Below are 20,522 nucleotides of genomic sequence, written 5' to 3' on the forward strand. Positions count from 1 at the left end.
TGAAGAACGGGGGGAGAGCTGTGTGTAAACACAGCTTCCCCGTTCTTCACAGTGGCAGCTTCATTGATCGTGTGTTCCCTAATATAGGGAAACGCGATCAATGACATCACACATCCAGCCCCGCCCCCCTACAGTTAGAAAAACATATGAGGTCACACATAACCCCTACATCGCCCCCTAGTGGTTAACTCCCAAACTGCAATTGTCATTTTCACAGTAAACAATGCATTTTTATAGCATTTTTTGCTGTGAAAATGACAATGGTCCCGAAAATGTGTCAAAATTGTCCGATGTGTCCGCCATAATGTCGTAGTCACAAAAAAAAAAATCACTGATCACCTCCATTAGTAGTAAAAAAAAAAAAAATTTATAAGAATTCAATAAAACGATCTCCTATTTTGTAAACGCTATAAATTTTGCGCAAACCAATCGATAAACGCTTATTGTGATTTTTTAAAAAAAAAATAGGTAGAAGAATACGTATCGGCCTAAACTGAGGAAAATGTTTTTTATATCTTTTTGGGGGATATTTATTATAGCAAAAAGTAAAAAATATTGAATTTTTTTCAAAATTGTCGCTCTATTTTTGTTTATAGCGCAAAAAATAAAAACCGCAGAGGTGATCAAATACCACCAAAAGAAAGTTATATTTGTGGAAAAAAAAAGTACGCCAATTTTGTTTGGGAGCCACATCGCACGACCGCGCAATTGTCAGTTAAAGAGACGCAGTGCCGAATTGCAAAAACTGGCCAGGTCCTTTACCTGCATAAAGGTCCGGGTCTTAAGTGGTTAAGGATTGCATACCCTTTTCAAGAGTCAATGACTTAAAGTACATAAGCCAGAGGGAGTAATGGCTTGTGACAAAGGGAAAATGCAGCATGCTTTCAAGTACATTGAGTTTGCTTTGAGAACAGGTTATGGTGTTTCTAAGATCCTTTACATGCTCTTCTGAACTTCTTCTGGCCAGCATTCCACTCCTAAGCTGCTCCCAGCAGCTTTTGTATTCCCACCGACTTGTATGGGAGAAAAGCGGTTGTGACCCAAACAAAAGCCCTGATATACAGGCCCTGTAAGGCAACTGCAATTTTTGGAAGGGGGTCAACAACGGTAGCACTGTCTTTTCCTCAGAACAGATTTCTGTTGAACTAAATTGACTTTAGCAAATTATATAAAATTTCTAGAATACAAATCACCCTAACAAACATAAATCTCATCTAAAGTATTTATTCTTTCATAACTTGAACTTACCTTTAAATAATAAACCAGCAGTTCATTGAGTGCGGGGTCAGCATTGAGGTTCACCAGGTAACATTTGTCATCGCCAACTTTAATACCCGAAGACTGTAGAGAAATCCCCATACTTTCCAGCTGCTTCTGTCTTTCCTGTGAACATAAAAATCACCAGGGTTCAGCGCAGAATTCAGTACATGTATACCTCAAATTGCTACGACTATGTAACATGTAATCATGGGAGATGTAGGGGAATTTTGCATTCTACCCTCTTCTACTTCCGGTTTACTGAAGTTTAGAACCATTTAATGGGGAGCCCATGGAATGTGTTTGGATATACAGTGGAACCTTGGATTACGAGCATAATCCATTCGAGGAGAATGCTCGTAATCCAAAGTACTTGCATATCAAAGTGAGTTTCCCCATTGAAGTCAATGGAAAAGAAAATCATTTGTTCCGCGTTGACTTCAATGGCATGCAATACCGCATGTGGCCAGAAGTGGGGGGCACCGTAGAGCCTCGGAAATGGGCGAAAAGGCCCGAGGACACCTCGGCTGACCTCGTCAATCCATGGAAATACTCAGTTCCCGAGGTTTGCTGAGGTCAGCCGAGCTGTCCTTGTGTCTTCCAATGCATTTCCGAACAGCTCTGGCGCCGCTTTGGCCTGAATCCTGCTCGTTTTGCGAGACAACACTCGCAAACCGAGTTAGGATTTTTTAAAATACAGTGCTCGTATTGCCAAACGTTCGTTAACCGCGTTGCTCGCAATCCAAAGTTCCACTGTATGTATATTGTGTGTATAGGGATTTATCCTGGAACTTGGTTGCAGATACCATTAAAGAATTTGCACCATGTTTAACAGCTGTCTGCAGGCATTGCAAGTTGAAGGCATCTTTTGCTATCTTCTTCTTTTTAGTATTGGTCACAAAGTCACTGTTTTAATCCTGAGGTAATTTTTAAGGCCATAATTTATAGTATGTATCAGCTATCCTGGTAAAGGTACATCTATCCCTGTATGAAAAACAAGGAAAGGGGGCGACTCTGAGTATATATAAAAAAAACAGTTATTGAGAAAACAATATCCACTCATGAAAGGCAGTAGAGTTGATTTCAGATACATCTCTGGGCTGAAGAGAAAGGGGAGGACTACAGGTCACACCGAGTCCATATGTTGCTGAACTCAACTCTACTGTCTTCCATGTGAGTGGATATTGTTTTCTCAATAAATGTTTTTTTGATATATAATCAGTTATGCTGCCGTTATTATTGTTCCCTGTGACACTTTACATATTACAGTTTTCTGTCTGGCGCACATTCAAATTGAAAACAAACTGGTTGGCCTTACTGGAATGCTGATGTGCGATTTTCCAAAGCAACATGAGGTAACTAACACAAGTATTAACACTCATTTTTATAACTTTAAATCTCCTTTGGGACTGGGTATGAGCGATTTCATAGTTAATATCCAGTTGTACATGTAGTTTCTATTATTTTGTGTACTCTTTAAACATCACCTGTCTATAATTATATTAACCACTTACCACCCAGACCAATTCTGACATTTCCCACATGCATGTTAAAATCTGCATTTTATTTGCTAGAAACCAAACATATATTTTTTGAAAGTAGAGCCCCTGGATAATAAAATGTTGATTGTTGGAATTTTTTATGTTGCACAATATTTGCACAGCCATTTCTAAAACACAAATTTTCAGGAACAAAATACAAAAGTACAAACACAATATAATATCCAAGCTTTGGCAAAAATATGATTATGCGGAGAGTAAATAGATACCTAACATGCTACTCTTTAAACTGTGCATGCCCGTAGAATGGCAACAAACTACAGTACATTCAATTATTCATAGGCGATGCTTTAGACCCCTTTCACACTGAGCCGCCCATAGCGTCGGAGGTAAAACGCCGCTATTTTGACCACAGACACTATGGGCGGATTTGCGGCGCATTTCGGCCACTAGCGGGACGATTTTAACCCCCACTAGTGGCCGAGAAAGGGTAAAAAACGCCCACAATGCGCTGCTAAAGCAGCGCATTGCGGGCGGTATAGCAGCGCTGTCCCATTGATTTCAAACACATGGAATTTGGGGGGAAACGTACGCAATTTTTTTTTCTTAATTTGGTTTGGGGTTCCCCTTAATATTCATACCAGACCCAAAGGGCATGGTAATGGACTGAGGGGGAACCCATGCCGTTTTTTTCAATTACTTTTATCTGTATTGAGGGACCCGACAATTCATTTTAGCCGTGAGCAGTTTTAAATGACTTTTTTACTTTAGAAATTTCATTTTGTTGCAGGGACTTTTCTAAACATGGGAAAAATGCACCACTTTACAGACATACTATAGACACCCCCCAGGTATGAAATTTAAAGGAATATTCAATTTAAGCGTTATTAAAATCACTGCTCCCAAAAAAACGTAAATTTTTTTAACTTTGTTTTGCATTGATACATGTCCCCTGGGGCAGGACCCAGGTCATCAAACACTTTTTATGACAATACCATGCATACAAGACTTTAAAATTAGCCCTTTTGATTTCTCCCATAGACTTTTAAAGGGTGGTCCGCGGCTTTCAAATTTTACGCAAACACCCCAAATTGTTCCCTTTTACGTTCGACTCGAACATCGGGCTCATCCCTACTCAAAAGCATCTGATAAACTTATAATTTGCATACCGTGGGCCAGATTCAGAAAGACTTACGCCGACGTATCTACTGATACTCTGTCGTAAGTCCAAATGTGCGCCGTCATATCTATGCGCTGATTCTCTAAATCAGATACGCCTGAATTGTGGCAAGATACGACCGACGTAAGTCTTCTATGCCGTCGTATCTTGGGTGCATATTTACGCTGGCCGCAAGGGGCGCTTCCGTTGATTTACGCGTCAAATATGTAAATTACCTAGATACGCCGATTCACGAACGTACTTGCGCCCGTCTCAGTAAGCTACGCCGTTTACGTAAGGCGTACGTCCGGCGTAAAGATAAACCACCAAATAGCTGGTCTAAGTCGTCTAGGGTATGGATGTCGGAACTGCCGTCGGATTTTACGTCGTTTGCGTAAGTCGTACGTGAATGGGGCTGGACGTAGGTTACGTTCACCTCATACGCATTGAGCCGTCGTATCTTAGGGAGGATATACAACGTGATTCTGAGCATGCGCGTGCATGTGCCGTTCGTACGGCCATGAATTTACATGGGGTCACGACTCATTTTAATACAACACGCCTACTACCTGCCTACTTTGAATTAGGCGGGCTTACGCCAGCCTATTTATGTTATGCTGGCGTAAATATGGGAGCAAGTGCTTTGTGAATACTCAGCTTGCCTCTCAATGTTACGTCGGCGTAGCGCATATGAGATGCGCTACGCCGGCTCAAAGATGCGCCGATGTACCTGAATCTGGCCCCATATGTTTATTTCTTCCATTCTTCTCACGGTGACCATTTTCACTAATGACAGAATTAAAGAATTAATTAATCTACCTTTACTTCCTAGGACTTTGAATTGACCTCCTGCAGCATGTGACAGTGCACATCATCTAAGGGGAAGGCACTGCTGATGTAGCCTTCTCAGGATGCATCTGTGAGGCCCTGGTTACATCACCAGTGCTTCACTCAATCAGGAAGTCAGAAAAACAATAATTGTAAGTAAAAGCAAAAAATGATTAACTGATGCATGTAAGATGATGCCATAACAGCATGCAGAGCTGCATAATGATGTGAGCTTTAGTGAAAGAGAGGAAATGTTCACTATAAGAGAATACAGTGTTACAAGAATCAAATTAAAATTCCCTATGCAGACTACTAAGTGTATGTAAAGACAATTTTTATTTTGTTTTATAGTTATGCAGCAGTGAGGGAACAGGCTATACTGCTGTAGCTATTTGGGGGATCCACTCTCTCTACATGTTGGGGTGATCACTGTCACTAAAACTGAAGGAAAAGCAACACTTAGATCTGTCACCAGAATGGGGATTGAGGGGAATTTTCAAATGGGGACAACTGTCTCTGACACTGTGACAGCTGTCTAAGAAGGGATTTCCTCACTTTGAAGATATTTTCTCCTACCTCTTGTGTCCACAGGAGAGGAAACTATACCCAGGTATCCATCCCTCATACAAAAGTACTAAATGAAGAATGACCCTATGTATTTTGTGAAGTGCTGCATAATGCTAGTATTTTTTTACTTTAAATGTTTTAATACTGTAACATATTGCTTTCATAAGGGGGCTAACAAGCCCCTTGCTGTGTTAGCATTGGGCAGGTAACAGGCACCCTTTATGGATATCAGGGGTCTATTAGACTCCTAACGTCTCCTCTCCAGCTGTTCAAGCAGATATTACACATGTTGTATATTACACACCATAGGCGGGGAAACTCATATATTACTTTGGTTAAGTAAAAGGAGGGGTGAGAAGGGGTGAGGAGGGGATACTGATGCTTAATTTTTTTTTACCTTGATGCAAAGAATGTATTAAAGCGATGTTTCACTCTAAAAAACAACTTTATAGCATCTCATTCAGCATAGTAGCGCGAGCTACAGTATGCCTTTATATTTTTTTTGGCGCCGTACTCACTGTTTAATCGCGTAGTAAAATTTCAGACTCCCCGCGGGGAATGGGCGTTCCTATTCAGAGGGCTCGTGATTGATGGCCGGCTATGGCGCGTCACGCTTCACGAAAATAGCCGGAGTAGGTCTCGGCTCTTCCCGGCGCTATACGGCGCCTGCGCACAGACATCGGAGCTGACTGCGCAGGCGCCGTGAAGAGCAAACACCTATTTCGACTATTTCCATGAAGCGTGATGCGCCATAGCCGGCCGTTAATCACGAGCCCTCTGCATAGGAACGCCCATTCCCCTGAAACTTTACTACGCGATTACACAGTGAGTACGGCGCCAAAAAAATTATAAAGGCATACTGTAGCTCACGCTACTATGCCTAATGAGATACTAGAAAAAAAATAAAAAAATTTTAGGGAGAACCCCAGCTTTAAGGTAAAAAATGTTCAGGTTTTAGAACCACTTTAACATTTCAACACATGTCACTGGAAGATGAGTAAATAAAGCATAAGCAACATGTGCTCTCCATATGTTCAGCTATATCTCCCAACATCCTCTAACAGCAATATTCTGACATCAGCAACACAGCTAAAGCTTTTGAAGTCTACACAGTGGATACAAGATAAATATAGATACAAGCAAGCATGACAAAGAAGTATATCATTTCTTGTTTTGTCAGCTCTATAAATGCTACAAGACCAATATGTGATACCTGGGCAATAGATTCTGTTTTCCGCAGCTTCTCTTCCCAGGTAATTGTCAGTTCCCTAATTAATTTCTCAGATTCTTCTAATTTTTCTTTCAGTTCAGGTGCTTTCATTGCCTATGCATGGGAAATAACAGACAAATACATACATAATTAATCACACGAAGCTAAAATCAATAGAGCCATCTGTTTCATAACATTTAACACTGCTACGTTTTAAGATTTGTTAATAAGAAGTATAATGCTATTTAGAAATCAACTGGGGCAAGAAATTTTATCCAAATAAGCCAACAAAATGAACTCCATTGACGTACTGTAAATAACGTCAAGTGAAAATATCACGGAAAGACTATAATTATCAGTAAAACAGGATTATCACTGTAATACAGAATTACATTGTTTAGCTTTAAAAAGATTAAGATCTTGGCTTTTTGTTATTATCATATAGTATTTCCACTTTCATATGCACTTGCTTCCTTTGTTTTTTTTAAATGTAAGGTAAAACATTTTACCCTGACTATGCCTCTTGTATGCGAGTACTCACCTCTGCCTGTGACAGCTGTTCTTTGAGTTTATCCACCTCTTCTCGTAGTTCTCTGATAACTCTGGCATTAGGATCTTCATTCACTACAGCATGGTTGACTATCCTTTTAGCTCGATCAGCATACCGTAGTGTGGACAGGGTCTCTTCATAGTTATCTGCTGCTGGGCTTATTGTTGCTATCATGGCTGTCTTGCTGTTGCCTCCCAAATTGTCCTTTATGTCAAAGTGAAAGATAAAGATTAGTTAATTGCAACCAAGTCATGCCATTCATCCATCCAAAATAAATTATGTCTGTACATTTAAAATATTTATTTAGATTTATAATTTTATAAAGTTACTTAAATGTTTTACTGAATGGACTTGTTTGTTTTTATGATTCACCTAATGAACAAATATAGCAAAATTTAAATAAAAACTCTTCAAAAAGTGGTATTTTAAAAATGTTCACATATGTTACTTAGCTAAGGTGATACAAACATAGGGCCAGATTCACAAAGAATTGCCCTGGCGCAGCGTATCAGAGATACGCTACGCCGCCGTATCTTACCTGGCGGAATTTCAAATCCAGGAAGATTTTGCGCCGTAAGCTACGGCGGCGTAGTGTATTTATCGGTGCGTATTTCGAATTGGGCGGGTAGGGGGCGTGATTCATTTAAATGAAGCGCGTCCCGGCGCAGATTGAAATGCGCATGCTCCGTTTTGAAATTTCCCAACGTGCTTTGCGCGAAATGACATCGCACCGACGTCATTTTTTGAACGTCGACGTGAGTTACGTCCTTTCCTATTCACGGACGACTTACGCAAAAAAAAAAAAATTGAAATTCGACGCGGGAACGACGGCCATACTTTAACATGGCAAGTCTAAAGATAGGCCACGAAATACCAGCTTTAACTATACGACGGGAAAAGCCGACTAGCGACGACGTAAGAGAATGTGACGGCCGCGCGTACCTTCGTGGATCGACGGAAAATGTTAATTAGCATACCCGACGCGGAAAACGACGCAAACTCCACCCAGCGGGCGCCGAAGTATTACACCTACGATCCGAAGGCGTACGAAGCCGTACGCCTGTCGGATCGAAGCCAGAAGCCGTCGTATCTTGGTTTGAGGATTCAAACTAAAGATATGACGTGGCAAATTTGAAAGTACGCCGGAGTATCAGCAGATACTCCGGCGTACTTCTTCTCTGAATCTGGCCCATAAAGTACATGTGATGCAGGTCATCCTACTGTGCAAAATAAAAATTTACCAGTAAACAATATTATAATGCCATAAGTGAATATGGAACAGACCCCAGGTTGAATTCATTACTGGCTTTTATATTCTGCATTATATGGATATGAACTTTTATGCCCTGTACACACGATCGGTCAAACCGATGAGAACGGTCTGATGGATTTTTCCATCAGTTAACCGATGAAGCTGACTGATGCTCAGTCGTGCCTACACACCATCGGTTAAAAAAAACGATTGTGTCAGAACGCGCTCACATAAACCACGTACGGCGGCACTATAAAGGGAAAGTTCAAATCCAATGGCGCCACCCTTGGGGCTGCTTTAGCTGATTTTGTGTTAGTAAAAGACGATTCACGCTTTTCTGTCTGTTACAGCGTGATGAATGTGCTATCTCTATAACGAACGCTAGTTTTACCATAACGAGCGCTCCCGTCCCCTAATTTAGTCTGAGCATGCGTGGATTTTTAACAAAAACGATTGTTTTTTTTTTCTATCGGTTAGGTATCCATCGGTTAATTTTAAAACAAGTTTCAAATTTTTTAACCAATGGATAAATAACCTACACGCGATCGGTTTGGTCTGATGAAAACAGTCCATCAGACCGTTCTCATGGGATTGACCGATCGTGTGTACGCGGCCTAAGACAACCAACAAAGAATAAACAGACAGCTGAAATAAAAGTATTAAATTCCCTGTATGCATGCTATGGGATGGCACAATTATTACACATTATTTTTGACTTCTACTGAGTGATACCATTTTCTGTCTCTGACTCTGTAAAGGTTATGATGATAGTACAAAACTGATCAATAGTTGGAAAAACTCTTGTCTGTTGATTTCCCTGTTACCTTATTCTACCTTATATAACAGTTGGTGATACAAAACACAGGAAGTAAGCCCAATGACACACAGGGAAAAACTAGTATGTAAACAGTGACTTTAGAAACATTGATGAGTAAAGAACACAACTGCACACATATAAACTGTAATCAATTCCTTGCGAGTATATTGTCATCATCACACAACCAAAACAAACCATGAGATGTTTTTTTCCTAGGTAAATTATTACTCCAATACTGGTGAGGTCAATTCATATATACAGATCTGACAAGAACATCACCTGTAGCCCATAATCTATAAATCCATGGAATAGTCAATAATGAACATAACAGTAAAATGTAAACTTGCAACATTCACATTTTTTTCCCAGTTAACTTTTTTTACATTTTGGATTTTAACAAAATGGGAATACAAAGTCATTGCAATAGTACATGATGCAATTAACCTCTTTACTACCGCCCGCCGTCAATTGACGGCGGCACGATAATGCACTCGTTCTGAGAGGACGTCATATGACGTCCTCGCCTTTCCGAGCCACCAGGCGGCGCACCCGCCGCATTACTGGGAAACTGATGCGCGTGCCCAGCGGCCACAATGTCCGCCAGGCACCCGCGATTGCTCAGTAACTGAGCAGGACCATGGATCTCTGTGTGTAAACACAGAGATCCACGTCCTGTCAGGGGGAGGAGACCGATACTGTGTCCCTTGAACATAGGGACCCAGATCGGTCACCTCCCCCAGTCAGTCCCCTCCCCCCACAGTTAGAATCACTCACTAGGGTACACATTTAACCAGTTGATCGCCCCCTAGTGTTAACCCCTTTCCCTGACAGTCACATTTACACAGTAATCAGTGCATATTTATAGCACTGTTCGCTGTATAAATGTGAATGGTCCCAAAATAGTGTCAAAAGTGTCTGGTGTGTCCGTCGCAATATCGCAGTCACGATAAAAAACACTGATCGCCGCCATTACTAGTAAAAAAAAAATGCTATAAATCTATCCCCTATTTTGTAGCCGCTATAACTTTTGCGCAAACCAATCAATATACGCTTATTGCGATTTTTTTTACCAAAAATAAGTAGAAGAATACGTATCAACCAAAACTGAGGAAAAATTTATTTTTTTTATATATTTTTGGGGATATTTATTATAGCAAAAAGTAAAAAATATTGCTTTTTTTTTCAAAATTGATGGTCTTTTTTTGTTTATAGCGAAAAATATAAAAACCGCAGAGGTGATCAAATACCACCAAAGAAAGCTCTATTTGTGGGGAAAAAATTATAAAAATTTCATTTGGGTAAAGTGTTGTTTGACCGCGCAATTAAAATATAAAATCATCAGCGCAATAATTACACTTCACTTTATCATTTATTTTTACACTTGGAGGCGCGAGAGCCTATCCTACACTATTTATGACCGCGCAATTGTCATTCAAATTGTGACAGCGCTGAAAGCTGAAAAATGGCTTGGGCAGCAAGGGGGTGAAAGTGCCCAGTATTGAGGTGGTTAAGGACAAAGCAAAAAAGACGTGAGTACATTAAAATCTGAATAACATATGTTTGTCCATGGAATACACTGAATTTTTATTCAAACTGCAAGTAGTCAAAATAAAGAGTACATTTTAGGAAACTCCATGTCCTGGTTATTGTTTCTGTAATATTTAAGACAAATTGCCCAACATTTATTTTATATAAAGAAGAGAAATATACTAAGCCCTCTTGCACACGATACTGTTTGAGCATCTACTTTTTCAGACGTTTTTTTTTTTTTTAATGTACTTTCGCGCCTTTTCGCGCCTTTTCGCGCATATGCGTTTGTGCAAATTGGTGCACATTTCTGCGCATGCGCGGAAGCTTATTCTCACATTGACAATGTCAATGAACAAAGCTGTGGGAATTTGCATGCAAACGTGCGCAAATGCGTGCATTTGCGTGCATGAGGTGTAAATTACTGTTAAAAAAATGCCGATTTTTCTATATTTTTTTTTATTGAAGAATACACAGCACTTGTTTACGCACCTGTGTGCATAGGCACATTATACTTAATGGGCTGGATTTTTCAAGCTGAAGTGTGCAAGAGGCCTTACAGTCCAAAATAGAACAGTAAAAAAACAGAGGGCCAGATTCTCGTAGATCAGCGTATCTACAAACGGGGCGTAGCGTATGCCATTAACACTACGCCGCCGCAACTTACTGGAGCAAGTGCCGTATTCTCCAAGCACTTGCTCCGTAATTTGCGGCGGCGTAGTCTAAATGGCCCGGCGTATCCCCGTGTAAATCAAAGGGGGCGGCTTGTATTTAAATTAAGAGCGCCCCCGTGCCGAACGAACTGCGCATGCGCCGGCTTTAAACGTAGGCCACTGCGCATGCTCCATAGTACGCCGCAAATACATTGGTTGTGACGTGAACGCACAGCCCTATTCGCGACGAGTTACGTAAACGACGTAAATGATGGAAAAACCCGACGCTGTCCCGACGGCCATACTTAACATGGCATACGGCGGACCGACGTAAGGTTACCCCTCATAGAGCAGGGGTAACCTTGCGCTTACGTAAACTACGGCGTATTCGGCTCATTTGCATATGCGACGCTGAAATCGACGGCCAGCGTAGTATTGCATTTAGGATGCAACGGTGTAAGTGACTTACACCAGTCGGATCCTAGCCTAATTCTGGCGTATCTTGTTTTGAGAATACAAAACAATGATACGCCGGCGGGATTTTCGAATTACGCCTGTGTATCTGTAGATACACCGGCGTAATTCTTTTGATAATCTGGCCCAGAGAATGGATTTGTTGTTCAGGGTAAATGACGGAGAAAGTGCAATGGACATTTCCTAAACACATGCTTAGGTACACATATTTTAGGTATGATATAAGAAACAGAAGAACTTTTGATATTGGAAGCAAAATTATCAAAACTTTAATTTATGTCATTATTATTGTTGGGTTAAACATCTAAATGTAAGCAAACCTCTGTTGGCCAACAAGCAGGACCATATCCCAAGGTCCTAAGGATATCTTTATTGGTCATATGCTACCAGGGTCTCCCTCACAAAGATCTCATTCAGAATTTGTAGTTCTGCCAATTCCAGTGAGTAGAATGGTCTAGAAACTGCCACTCTGGTGGCTAGAAGACAATGGCGCAAATGGTTCAATTGATTTTGGAAAAAGACCGTGGTAACATGGACTACCTGAGGGCGCAAAACCTTTGTCCAAAATGTGGTAATTTGGGGCAATTCCATCTTATTAGATATTGATGGATATATGTGGATTAGTTCTAATGGAGTTAAATACCATAAAGCAGTGGTTCCCAGCTTCTTTACCACTGTACCCCCTTGGCAACCCATTTTCATAAATCATAATCACCTAACCCCAGCCTACACCTGCTAAAAGCAGCCAAACTAAAATCAAATGGGCGGCTGGGCCTTACAGGTAGTCAGCCCGCCTGCACCACAGAAGCGCACAACGTTGAGCTGACCTGCCGTCTAGCATGGATAAGGTGGGGAAGAACACCAGTGACCATTGTGATTGTGGGTAGATGGGTAGACCTGGCAGCAATGTTTAAAGTCACACTGCCTTTTTTTTGTATAACCCTAAACATCCTGGCACCTTCAACATAGCCCTCCCACCTTGTCATATGGCAAGATATTTTCTTAGAAGTCCCTCCACCTTTCTTCCATCAACAGCTCATACAGCATAGAACTTATGCGTAAGAGGAATGTATCTAAAAGAGGAAGGGTCAAACGGGGTAAGCGTTTGTGGTTTGTGTACACCAAGGAAACTCCTAAACTGTCATGATGCATTGGACTAGGTGATGGTGGATGTCATTCTTTGCAGTCTAGAAGCGTAGTCGACTATGATGGATGTTCCCACCCCTGGACCAAAGGTCAGATTGTAAAAAAAAAGATGTGAGGAAACCTAGTCTGAGAAACAGTCTTAGGTATTTCAAAATTGCTCCAGATTGTTAGGGGAGGCAAGGATAAATACAAATCCAAAAAGTTGGGACGCTGTGTAAAATCTACATAAAAACAGAATGTGATGATCTTCAAATCTCATACACCCATATTATATTCACAACAGAAAATAGAAGACATATTAAATGTTTAAACTGAGAAAATTTACAATTTAGGAGAACATTAAGGAAATTTTGAAATTGAGGACAGTAACATGTCTCAAAAAAATTGGGACAGGGCAACAAAAAGCTGGAAAAGTAGGAAGTAACAAGGAAGACCGGGAAGAACATTTGCAACCAATTAGGTTAATTGGTAGCAGGTCATGACATGATATAACAGTTCTATTTTCTATTGTGAATAAAATATGGGTTTATGAGATTTGCAAGTCATTGCATTCTGTTTTTATGTAGATTTTACACAGCAATCCAACTTTTTTTAGAATTGTGGTTGTACAGAAAGGTTTAGTAGTGATGAAAATGTGAGGGGGTGGGGGATGGGTTGATCATAGGGTTGAGCATAGGTCATATTTAAATTGTGTTATACGTTAGTCAGAATGGTTGTAACGCCAATCCACTACATGATTCAAAAGGGCAGCTTTGTACTAAATTTCAAAGTCTGGATGCTTACTCCTCCCTCATACTCAAGTTTTGCAAAAATTATATAGCACAACCAGGGGTTCTTGTTTCCCCAGATTAAACGGATTGTGAGGGATCTGAGATGAGAAGAAGAATGGGAATCTTTATCAGTAGTTTTGGATAAGTTCCAGTGGGTGAGGTGATTTCCAGTGTGTAGAGACTGCCACTGTGAAGGCTAGAAAACAGTTGGATAACGGAGTATAATATAGGTAAGTGGGATGGGGTTCGATTACCCAGATAAATAGAATCAGATTTCTACTTAAAAGAGAAATTGATTTGTAGTTGGGATTACGTGATCAAGATAGAGTGACATGACAAGTAGTTATGTCCAGATTTGAATAAGTTCATTTGAAAATTGCTTCAGCAACCAAACAAGTCAAATACAGTATGCAGATGTTAGTCACAGAGTGGGTTATGAAAATCAAGATAACTGCAGTTCTTAATCATGTTAGTCATGTTAAGTATAGCTTAGGGAAGAGAACTGTTTTTGCAGAAAATACCCATAAGGCGTTGAGAACAACTAACATTTCAACTATTCTACCACATAATTACCCTATACCCACACGGTATAAGATGTTTGTATGATTAAAGGCTTGACACAGTCATTTAAAGAATATGTGATCCAAGATGTAGGAATAGATATTGGAACTTGTGTTATTACCTTTAGAAGCCATGTTAGCACAGAATCTCTGTAAGGCACAAATTTGTTCTTCCCTTTCCCTGCAGCTTGATCGGCCAAAGAAGATATAACCAAACCCAAAGTTGTTAGTGACCTGGATGGACAGATGCACATCTGTTAATATACATATATATCTAATGCTATGCAGAATTATGGAATTAGAATGCCAAAATCTTCCATGACAACACCCTGAGATCCCACCTACAGGATTAAGGATGTTGTCAGGAATGAAGATCTGAAATACACATTAGAATTTTCCAGTAATTTTCCCATTTGACACAAATTGTCCATGAAACACTAAGCAGGTGGGATTGTTTAAGGTTACGGTCTTTATCAGGAAAGATTAAAAAAAAAAATTGTTATATCAAGTTTAAACTTACAGATGAAATCTACGAATCAATTAAAATGTATCATTAACATTGAACTCCAGGTAGAGATAAAAAAACACCAACAAATGCACCAACTAAAGGCAAGTATAAAAGATTATTGAATATATTTTTTGTGACTAGGGAACCTACCTAAATTTGTCAAGAAACTGACCTAAGCCCTAAAGCAGCAACACTTACACTGGGAGAGATAACATTAAGATTTAGGAAACAGAATGAAAAGAGAGATGGAATTCTCATGGCCAGGTTGCGTTCTTGACCAAGCTGTTTAAAAGTACCTCAAATGTTCGTCTGCTTTTAACATTCAGTCTTGGAATGAATGTAATTTCCCAAACAAAAAAACACATTTGCTGTTAGAAATTCTTTATTAATTAAAAAAAAATTCTTTGCTATTTCTTCAAATTTTCTTGCCACTTCGGTCCAAAACAAATGTAAATTTAACCCCAATAACGTATAGAAAAATCAAACAAATTTTCAAAAAATAAAAATAAAAATTGAATTGAATTCAACTAGTGTATACCCAGTTTTACTTATGTTGAGCCTTCTAGAGTCAAGATAGTCAAACTGGGCCTGTTCAATGAGTCACTGCTGAAGAACTACCATGTGGTCTATAAGGGAATGTTCAATTTTTTTCTGAAAGCCTTCACATTTTTCTTATCAGATTCAGATTCATAACAGGTGAAGCATATTTACCCATGTTGAAAAACTTCAATCCAAAAAAATACTGTTGCAAATCTAGAGTATGTACTAGTGTGAGGCTCTCACTTTTTTTTTTTTACAATAATAAAATATCATGTCCTACTCAGTTGTAAGCCATAAAAGATTCTGTGTTTCCACACTCTTGTCTTGCTTCTGCACTTATAGAGGCACAAAAATCCATTGTAAACATATAAGTAATATCCGCACTAGACGTGCTTAAAAAGTAACTAAAATATGAAAATAGTGAATAATAAAGACAGCTGCTAGCACGGATCAAAAGATAAAACAACCAATAACAATCAATACTGTGTGTATATATATATATATATATATATATATATATATATATATATATAGTGCAGCGCTATCACTCAATGAGCATGTATAGCATGATCTCAAAAATGTGATAAACATTGTGAAAGGTAAACGTGATAAAAAAAAGGGGGTAAAATTAAGGGGTTCATCAAAAGAAAAAAAGTCCATAACGCATCCAATAAAAGAAGAAAAATAAATTCCAGTGCGCCAACAAATCAGAATCCAACAGGTGAAAGATAGAACAGATGATTATTGCTTATGTGCAAAAGAGAGACAGCTTCCCCAAATCCCCTGTCTAAAACACCTCCAATGCAAAAAGGATGCTTGCCAGAATGTGGTGGCTTCCAAATAAATGAAAAAGCCAGTGGCCGAGGAGTGTGGTGACATCATGGGTGGAACCTGACGTGACGTCACCACGCTCCTCGACCACTCAATATTCTGTCCATGGCCATTGCTGCAGCATTTTATATGACAACACACTAGTTTTTATCATTGATCATGTGAGTGCATCTTTTATACTTAATAAATCACTTTTTATACAGTATCATGCTATTATTCTTTCTATTTTAATGCATATGCATCAAGTATGAGTTTTTAAGCACGCCAGGACCGCCAGCACCTCTATGGATACACCTGGGAAAGGGTTTCCCACTGCGCTGTTGGCTTTTCCATTCATTTGGAAGCCACCACATTCTGGTAAGCTGCCATCCTTTTGCATTGAAGGTGTTTTACACAGAAGATCTAGGGAAGCTGGCTCACTTATGCACATATCCTCTGTTTTATCCCTCACCTGTTGGATTCTGATTTGCTGGGACACTGGAATTTATTGTTCTTCTTTTATTGACTTCTTTTTTTGATGAACTCATTATTATACCCCCTTTTTATTTTTTTATTTATCACATTTACCTTTCACAATGTTTATCAAATTTTTGAGATCATGCTATACATCAGTGATCTCCAAACTGCGGCCAGAGGGCCGGATGCGGCCCTTTGCCAGTCTTAATACGGCCCTTGGGGCACAATTCCTTCCACTGATATGAGGCACAATTCCTTCCACTGATATGAGGCACTATTCCTTCCACTGACACCAACAATAGGGCACTATATCTTCCACGGATACCAATGATGGGATACTATTCCTCCTACTATTAGGGGGAATACTCCTCCATTTGACCACCAACCCTGAGGCCATATTTATTCTCACCGATGCTGGGCTCGTGACATTTTCTGCCCCTTTTGGCCACAATCCGGCCCTCCTAAAGGCTGAAGGACAATAAAGTGGCCCTTTGTATGAAAAGTTTTGAGACCCCTGCATGCTCATTGATTGATAGCGCTGCACTATATGTATATTGACAAAAATGCATTAACTGCTCATTAAAAAATACACAGACATAAAAAACACAGAAAAGGGCTCCTACTTGTTGATGTTGCTTCCTTCCTTAAGACGTTCTCCTGCAGCACCCGTTTTGGAAACTCTCTCGCTGCCAGCCAAATCCACCAAGCTCACTTTACTGACTCGCTCTCCAGAATTCTACACATAAGTTAATGAGAATATTCAGTATAAATATACATGTATACACATCTAAACTGATTTTATTTTTCTCTAGCAAGATCTGGTTAAAAACTAAAAAACAACTCCACTCATAATGGACCTCCACTTTGAAAGGAATGCAGAAACCCAACTCTAAAGCCCTGTACACACGATCAGATATCTTTTTTCGTCGGATATCCGATGAAGCTGACTTTCATCAGTCTTGCCTACACACCATCGGTCGAAAATCCGACAGTGTCCAACGCGGTGACGTAAAACACTACAACGTGCTGAGAATAATGAAGTTCAATGCTTCCGAGCATGCGTTGACTTGATTCTGAGCATGCGTGGATTTTTGACCTATGGACTTCCACACAGACGATCGTTTTTTTCTATCGTTCTTTTATCCATAGGAAAATTTTAAAACATGTTCTTTTTTTTTTTACCGATGGAAAACAAACCGATGGGGCCCACACACGATCGGTTTGTCCAATGAAAACGGTCCATCGGTCTGTTTTCATCAGACAAACCAATCGTGTGTACAGGGCTTAAGTGGATTTTTACTGCAATATGCTACATGAAATCTCACCCTATCCCCAACACAGTCAGTCATGCAAAAGTGAACTTTGACATTTATTTGTTTCTCTGGAAAATCCACTAGGAAGTGCATAATGTAGTATTTCTATGACCAGCTCCCCTTGTAAACTCTTTATAAGAAAACGTTAAGAAATCATGTGTCCTGCTGGAAAGAACACCTCAAATAAAAGCCAGGCTCACACCATCACAGCTGTGCTGGAGGTTTTTGGACATCTACTAGCATGGGCATCAAATGACAGTAAACAAACAGGTTTTAAAACCTATCCTCATCTACCCAAAATGTTGCTGTCTTTTTAACTTTATTTTAAAGACCAATTCATACCATTGCATTGATTTGCATCTTAGCGCAGCTGTAAAATGCAGAACAGAAGGACATGTAAAAAACAATAATTTCCAATGTGTCCTATTCACACCATAATGTTGTGCATGTCAAAATGTGACTAAAATGTAAGGAAATGTACATTCATTTTCCGTACATCATTGTGAATTGGCATTAGCACTTTTTTTATACAGTTTTGCAGGCATACTTATACAACTTCACTGATGCTATTATTAGAACCCATGGACACTAAGGGGTGCATTTGAAAAATATACACTGGGCAATTCACACAGACATCATGGCTTATATTTGGACATATATGGGCCATGAGGTCACAGGATACTCAATCCCAAAATTCCCTGGGTATTTCAAAATGTGGCCAATGTGGAACATTTCACATTTAAAGTTTGTAGAGAAAGGGGGGGGGAGGATTAGTTCTCCTTCCCCCTTTTCCTGACAGCGCTCGAACAGATTCTGTGGGGTATCTTGGGGACATCTAGCCTGGTACGTTGAAAGGATTACTCCCAAAAATAGAGGCCACTCAAAGCACCCTCCAATGCTGAAGGGTATGCGGGCTAGTATCCAAATAGCCAGGAAAGGGGAACAAGTACAGCTCCCTTGCTGTGGATAACAGTCTGCATGCCTGGCAGGTTACCTCTGGGAGTGGAAGCAGGCCATGTTTTATTTATTTTAAATGCATATAAAAATAGACCATGGAAATGCTAAACCTACATTAAAAACAGAAATTCAGAACTCTTATGCCACATGCAGACGATCGGACATTCCGACAACAAGATCGTGGATACATTTCCGACGGATGTTGGCTCAAACTTGTCTTGCATACACACGGTCACACAAATGTTGTCGGAAATTCCGAAACGTTAAGAACGTGGTGACGTATAACATGTACAACGGCACTAGAAAAGAGAAGTTCAATACCAGTCGTGTTAGTAGAAGTTTGGTGAAAGATGATTCCCGCGTTTCAGCCTCATGCTTTTCAGTCCATTAGAGCGTGACGAATGTGCTATCTCCATTACGAACGCTAGTTTTAACAGACTGAGCACTTCCATCTCGTACTTGATTCAGAGCATGCCTGGAATTTTGTGCGTCTGAATTGTCCACACACAATCAGAATTTCCGAGAACAGAGTTTGTTGTCGGAAAATTTGAAAACCAGCTCTCAAATTTTTGTTGTCGGAAATTCCGACAGAAAATGTCCGAAGGGGGCCTACACATGGTCAGAATTTCAGACCAAAATCTCCCATCAACATTTGTTGTCGGAAATTCAGAACGCGTGTGCGTGGCATTATTGATGAAAACACCCAGAGCTCCAAAGCAATAAGCATTTTAAATTGCACATTCAATAACTTCAAAGTAGAGAAAATGTATATATGGTGCAAAATGGGCAATGGTGAAGAATAGGCAAATGTTGGGCAAATATTAGAACAAATCTACATTCACTAAGTAATACATTGGAATACATTGGATGAACAGTAAAGCACAGTTCCCACTGAAGAATGGGTGTGAGCAAATCTTGTTTGATTACATTTTAGCACTAGGAATCTTGTTTAATGCATTTTTTTGCCAGGCGAATCTCGTTTGAAAATGGGTCAAAACCATTGTGAAATATGTCCTATACCAATAGAAAATGTACCGTAAAGTGAAGCACCACAACCAATGAAAATGGGCTAAAGCATTAATCAGCATTGCAGCATTGAAAAAAGTCATTGATTGTGTCTACAGCACACAAGGTTTACTCCTTTTAGTCTGAGAAATTATAAAATATATGCACTGGATGTAATGTGTTACCCAGCTCGAACTGTGAATGAGCTCAGAATGGTACATTATGTAGCATATAGTAGCATGGCTGTGCTAAATAATTTGATCTATACAAAACTATACAAAAGGAAGACATTGAGATTATACATATTAATCATGTTTGTTTGAGACATAACTGATAAAAATTCTGTGGCACACACTTACACCAGACTGATGGTCGTACAAGGTTTGGGTGACAATGATGTTAAATACAGCGTGTGATCGGCTGCTTTCTTCATTCATGTTAGTTGCAGCAACAGTTCGAGATTTGTTTCCTTCGGACATTAATGACTCAATATCCTAATAAACAAAAAAGTTAAAATATGTCATTATAAGTTAGTTGAACCATGGCCAGCAGCTTGTAGCCCTAAAAGTAATAATTTGTATAATCCTGGACCATAACGGTAGCAGTGGCCACAAACATGGACAACTAAGTACAAGCTAATGTT

At 39.7% G+C, this 20,522-nt stretch overlaps 1 protein-coding gene across 4 annotated transcripts in view; it reads right to left on the reverse strand.

The window, feature by feature from the left end:
* KIF13A (kinesin family member 13A) overlaps positions 1–20,522 on the reverse strand; it is a 301,242-nt gene that overhangs the window by 91,757 nt on the left and 188,963 nt on the right. For all 4 annotated transcript variants that reach the window (XM_040353771.1, XM_040353769.1, XM_040353770.1 and 1 more), the window contains exons 8-13: positions 20,239–20,373; positions 17,228–17,340; positions 14,392–14,503; positions 7,062–7,274; positions 6,524–6,634; positions 1,249–1,383 (exon numbers count right to left, since the gene is read on the reverse strand). In XM_040353771.1, coding sequence (XP_040209705.1) covers positions 1,249–1,383; positions 6,524–6,634; positions 7,062–7,274; positions 14,392–14,503; positions 17,228–17,340; positions 20,239–20,373 — 819 coding nt within the window. The remainder of the gene's footprint in view (positions 1–1,248; positions 1,384–6,523; positions 6,635–7,061; positions 7,275–14,391; positions 14,504–17,227; positions 17,341–20,238; positions 20,374–20,522) is intronic.

The sequence above is a fragment of the Rana temporaria genome, chromosome 5 (assembly GCF_905171775.1).
Source record: "Rana temporaria chromosome 5, aRanTem1.1, whole genome shotgun sequence".
In the NCBI taxonomy this organism is placed as follows: Eukaryota; Metazoa; Chordata; class Amphibia; order Anura; family Ranidae; genus Rana; species Rana temporaria.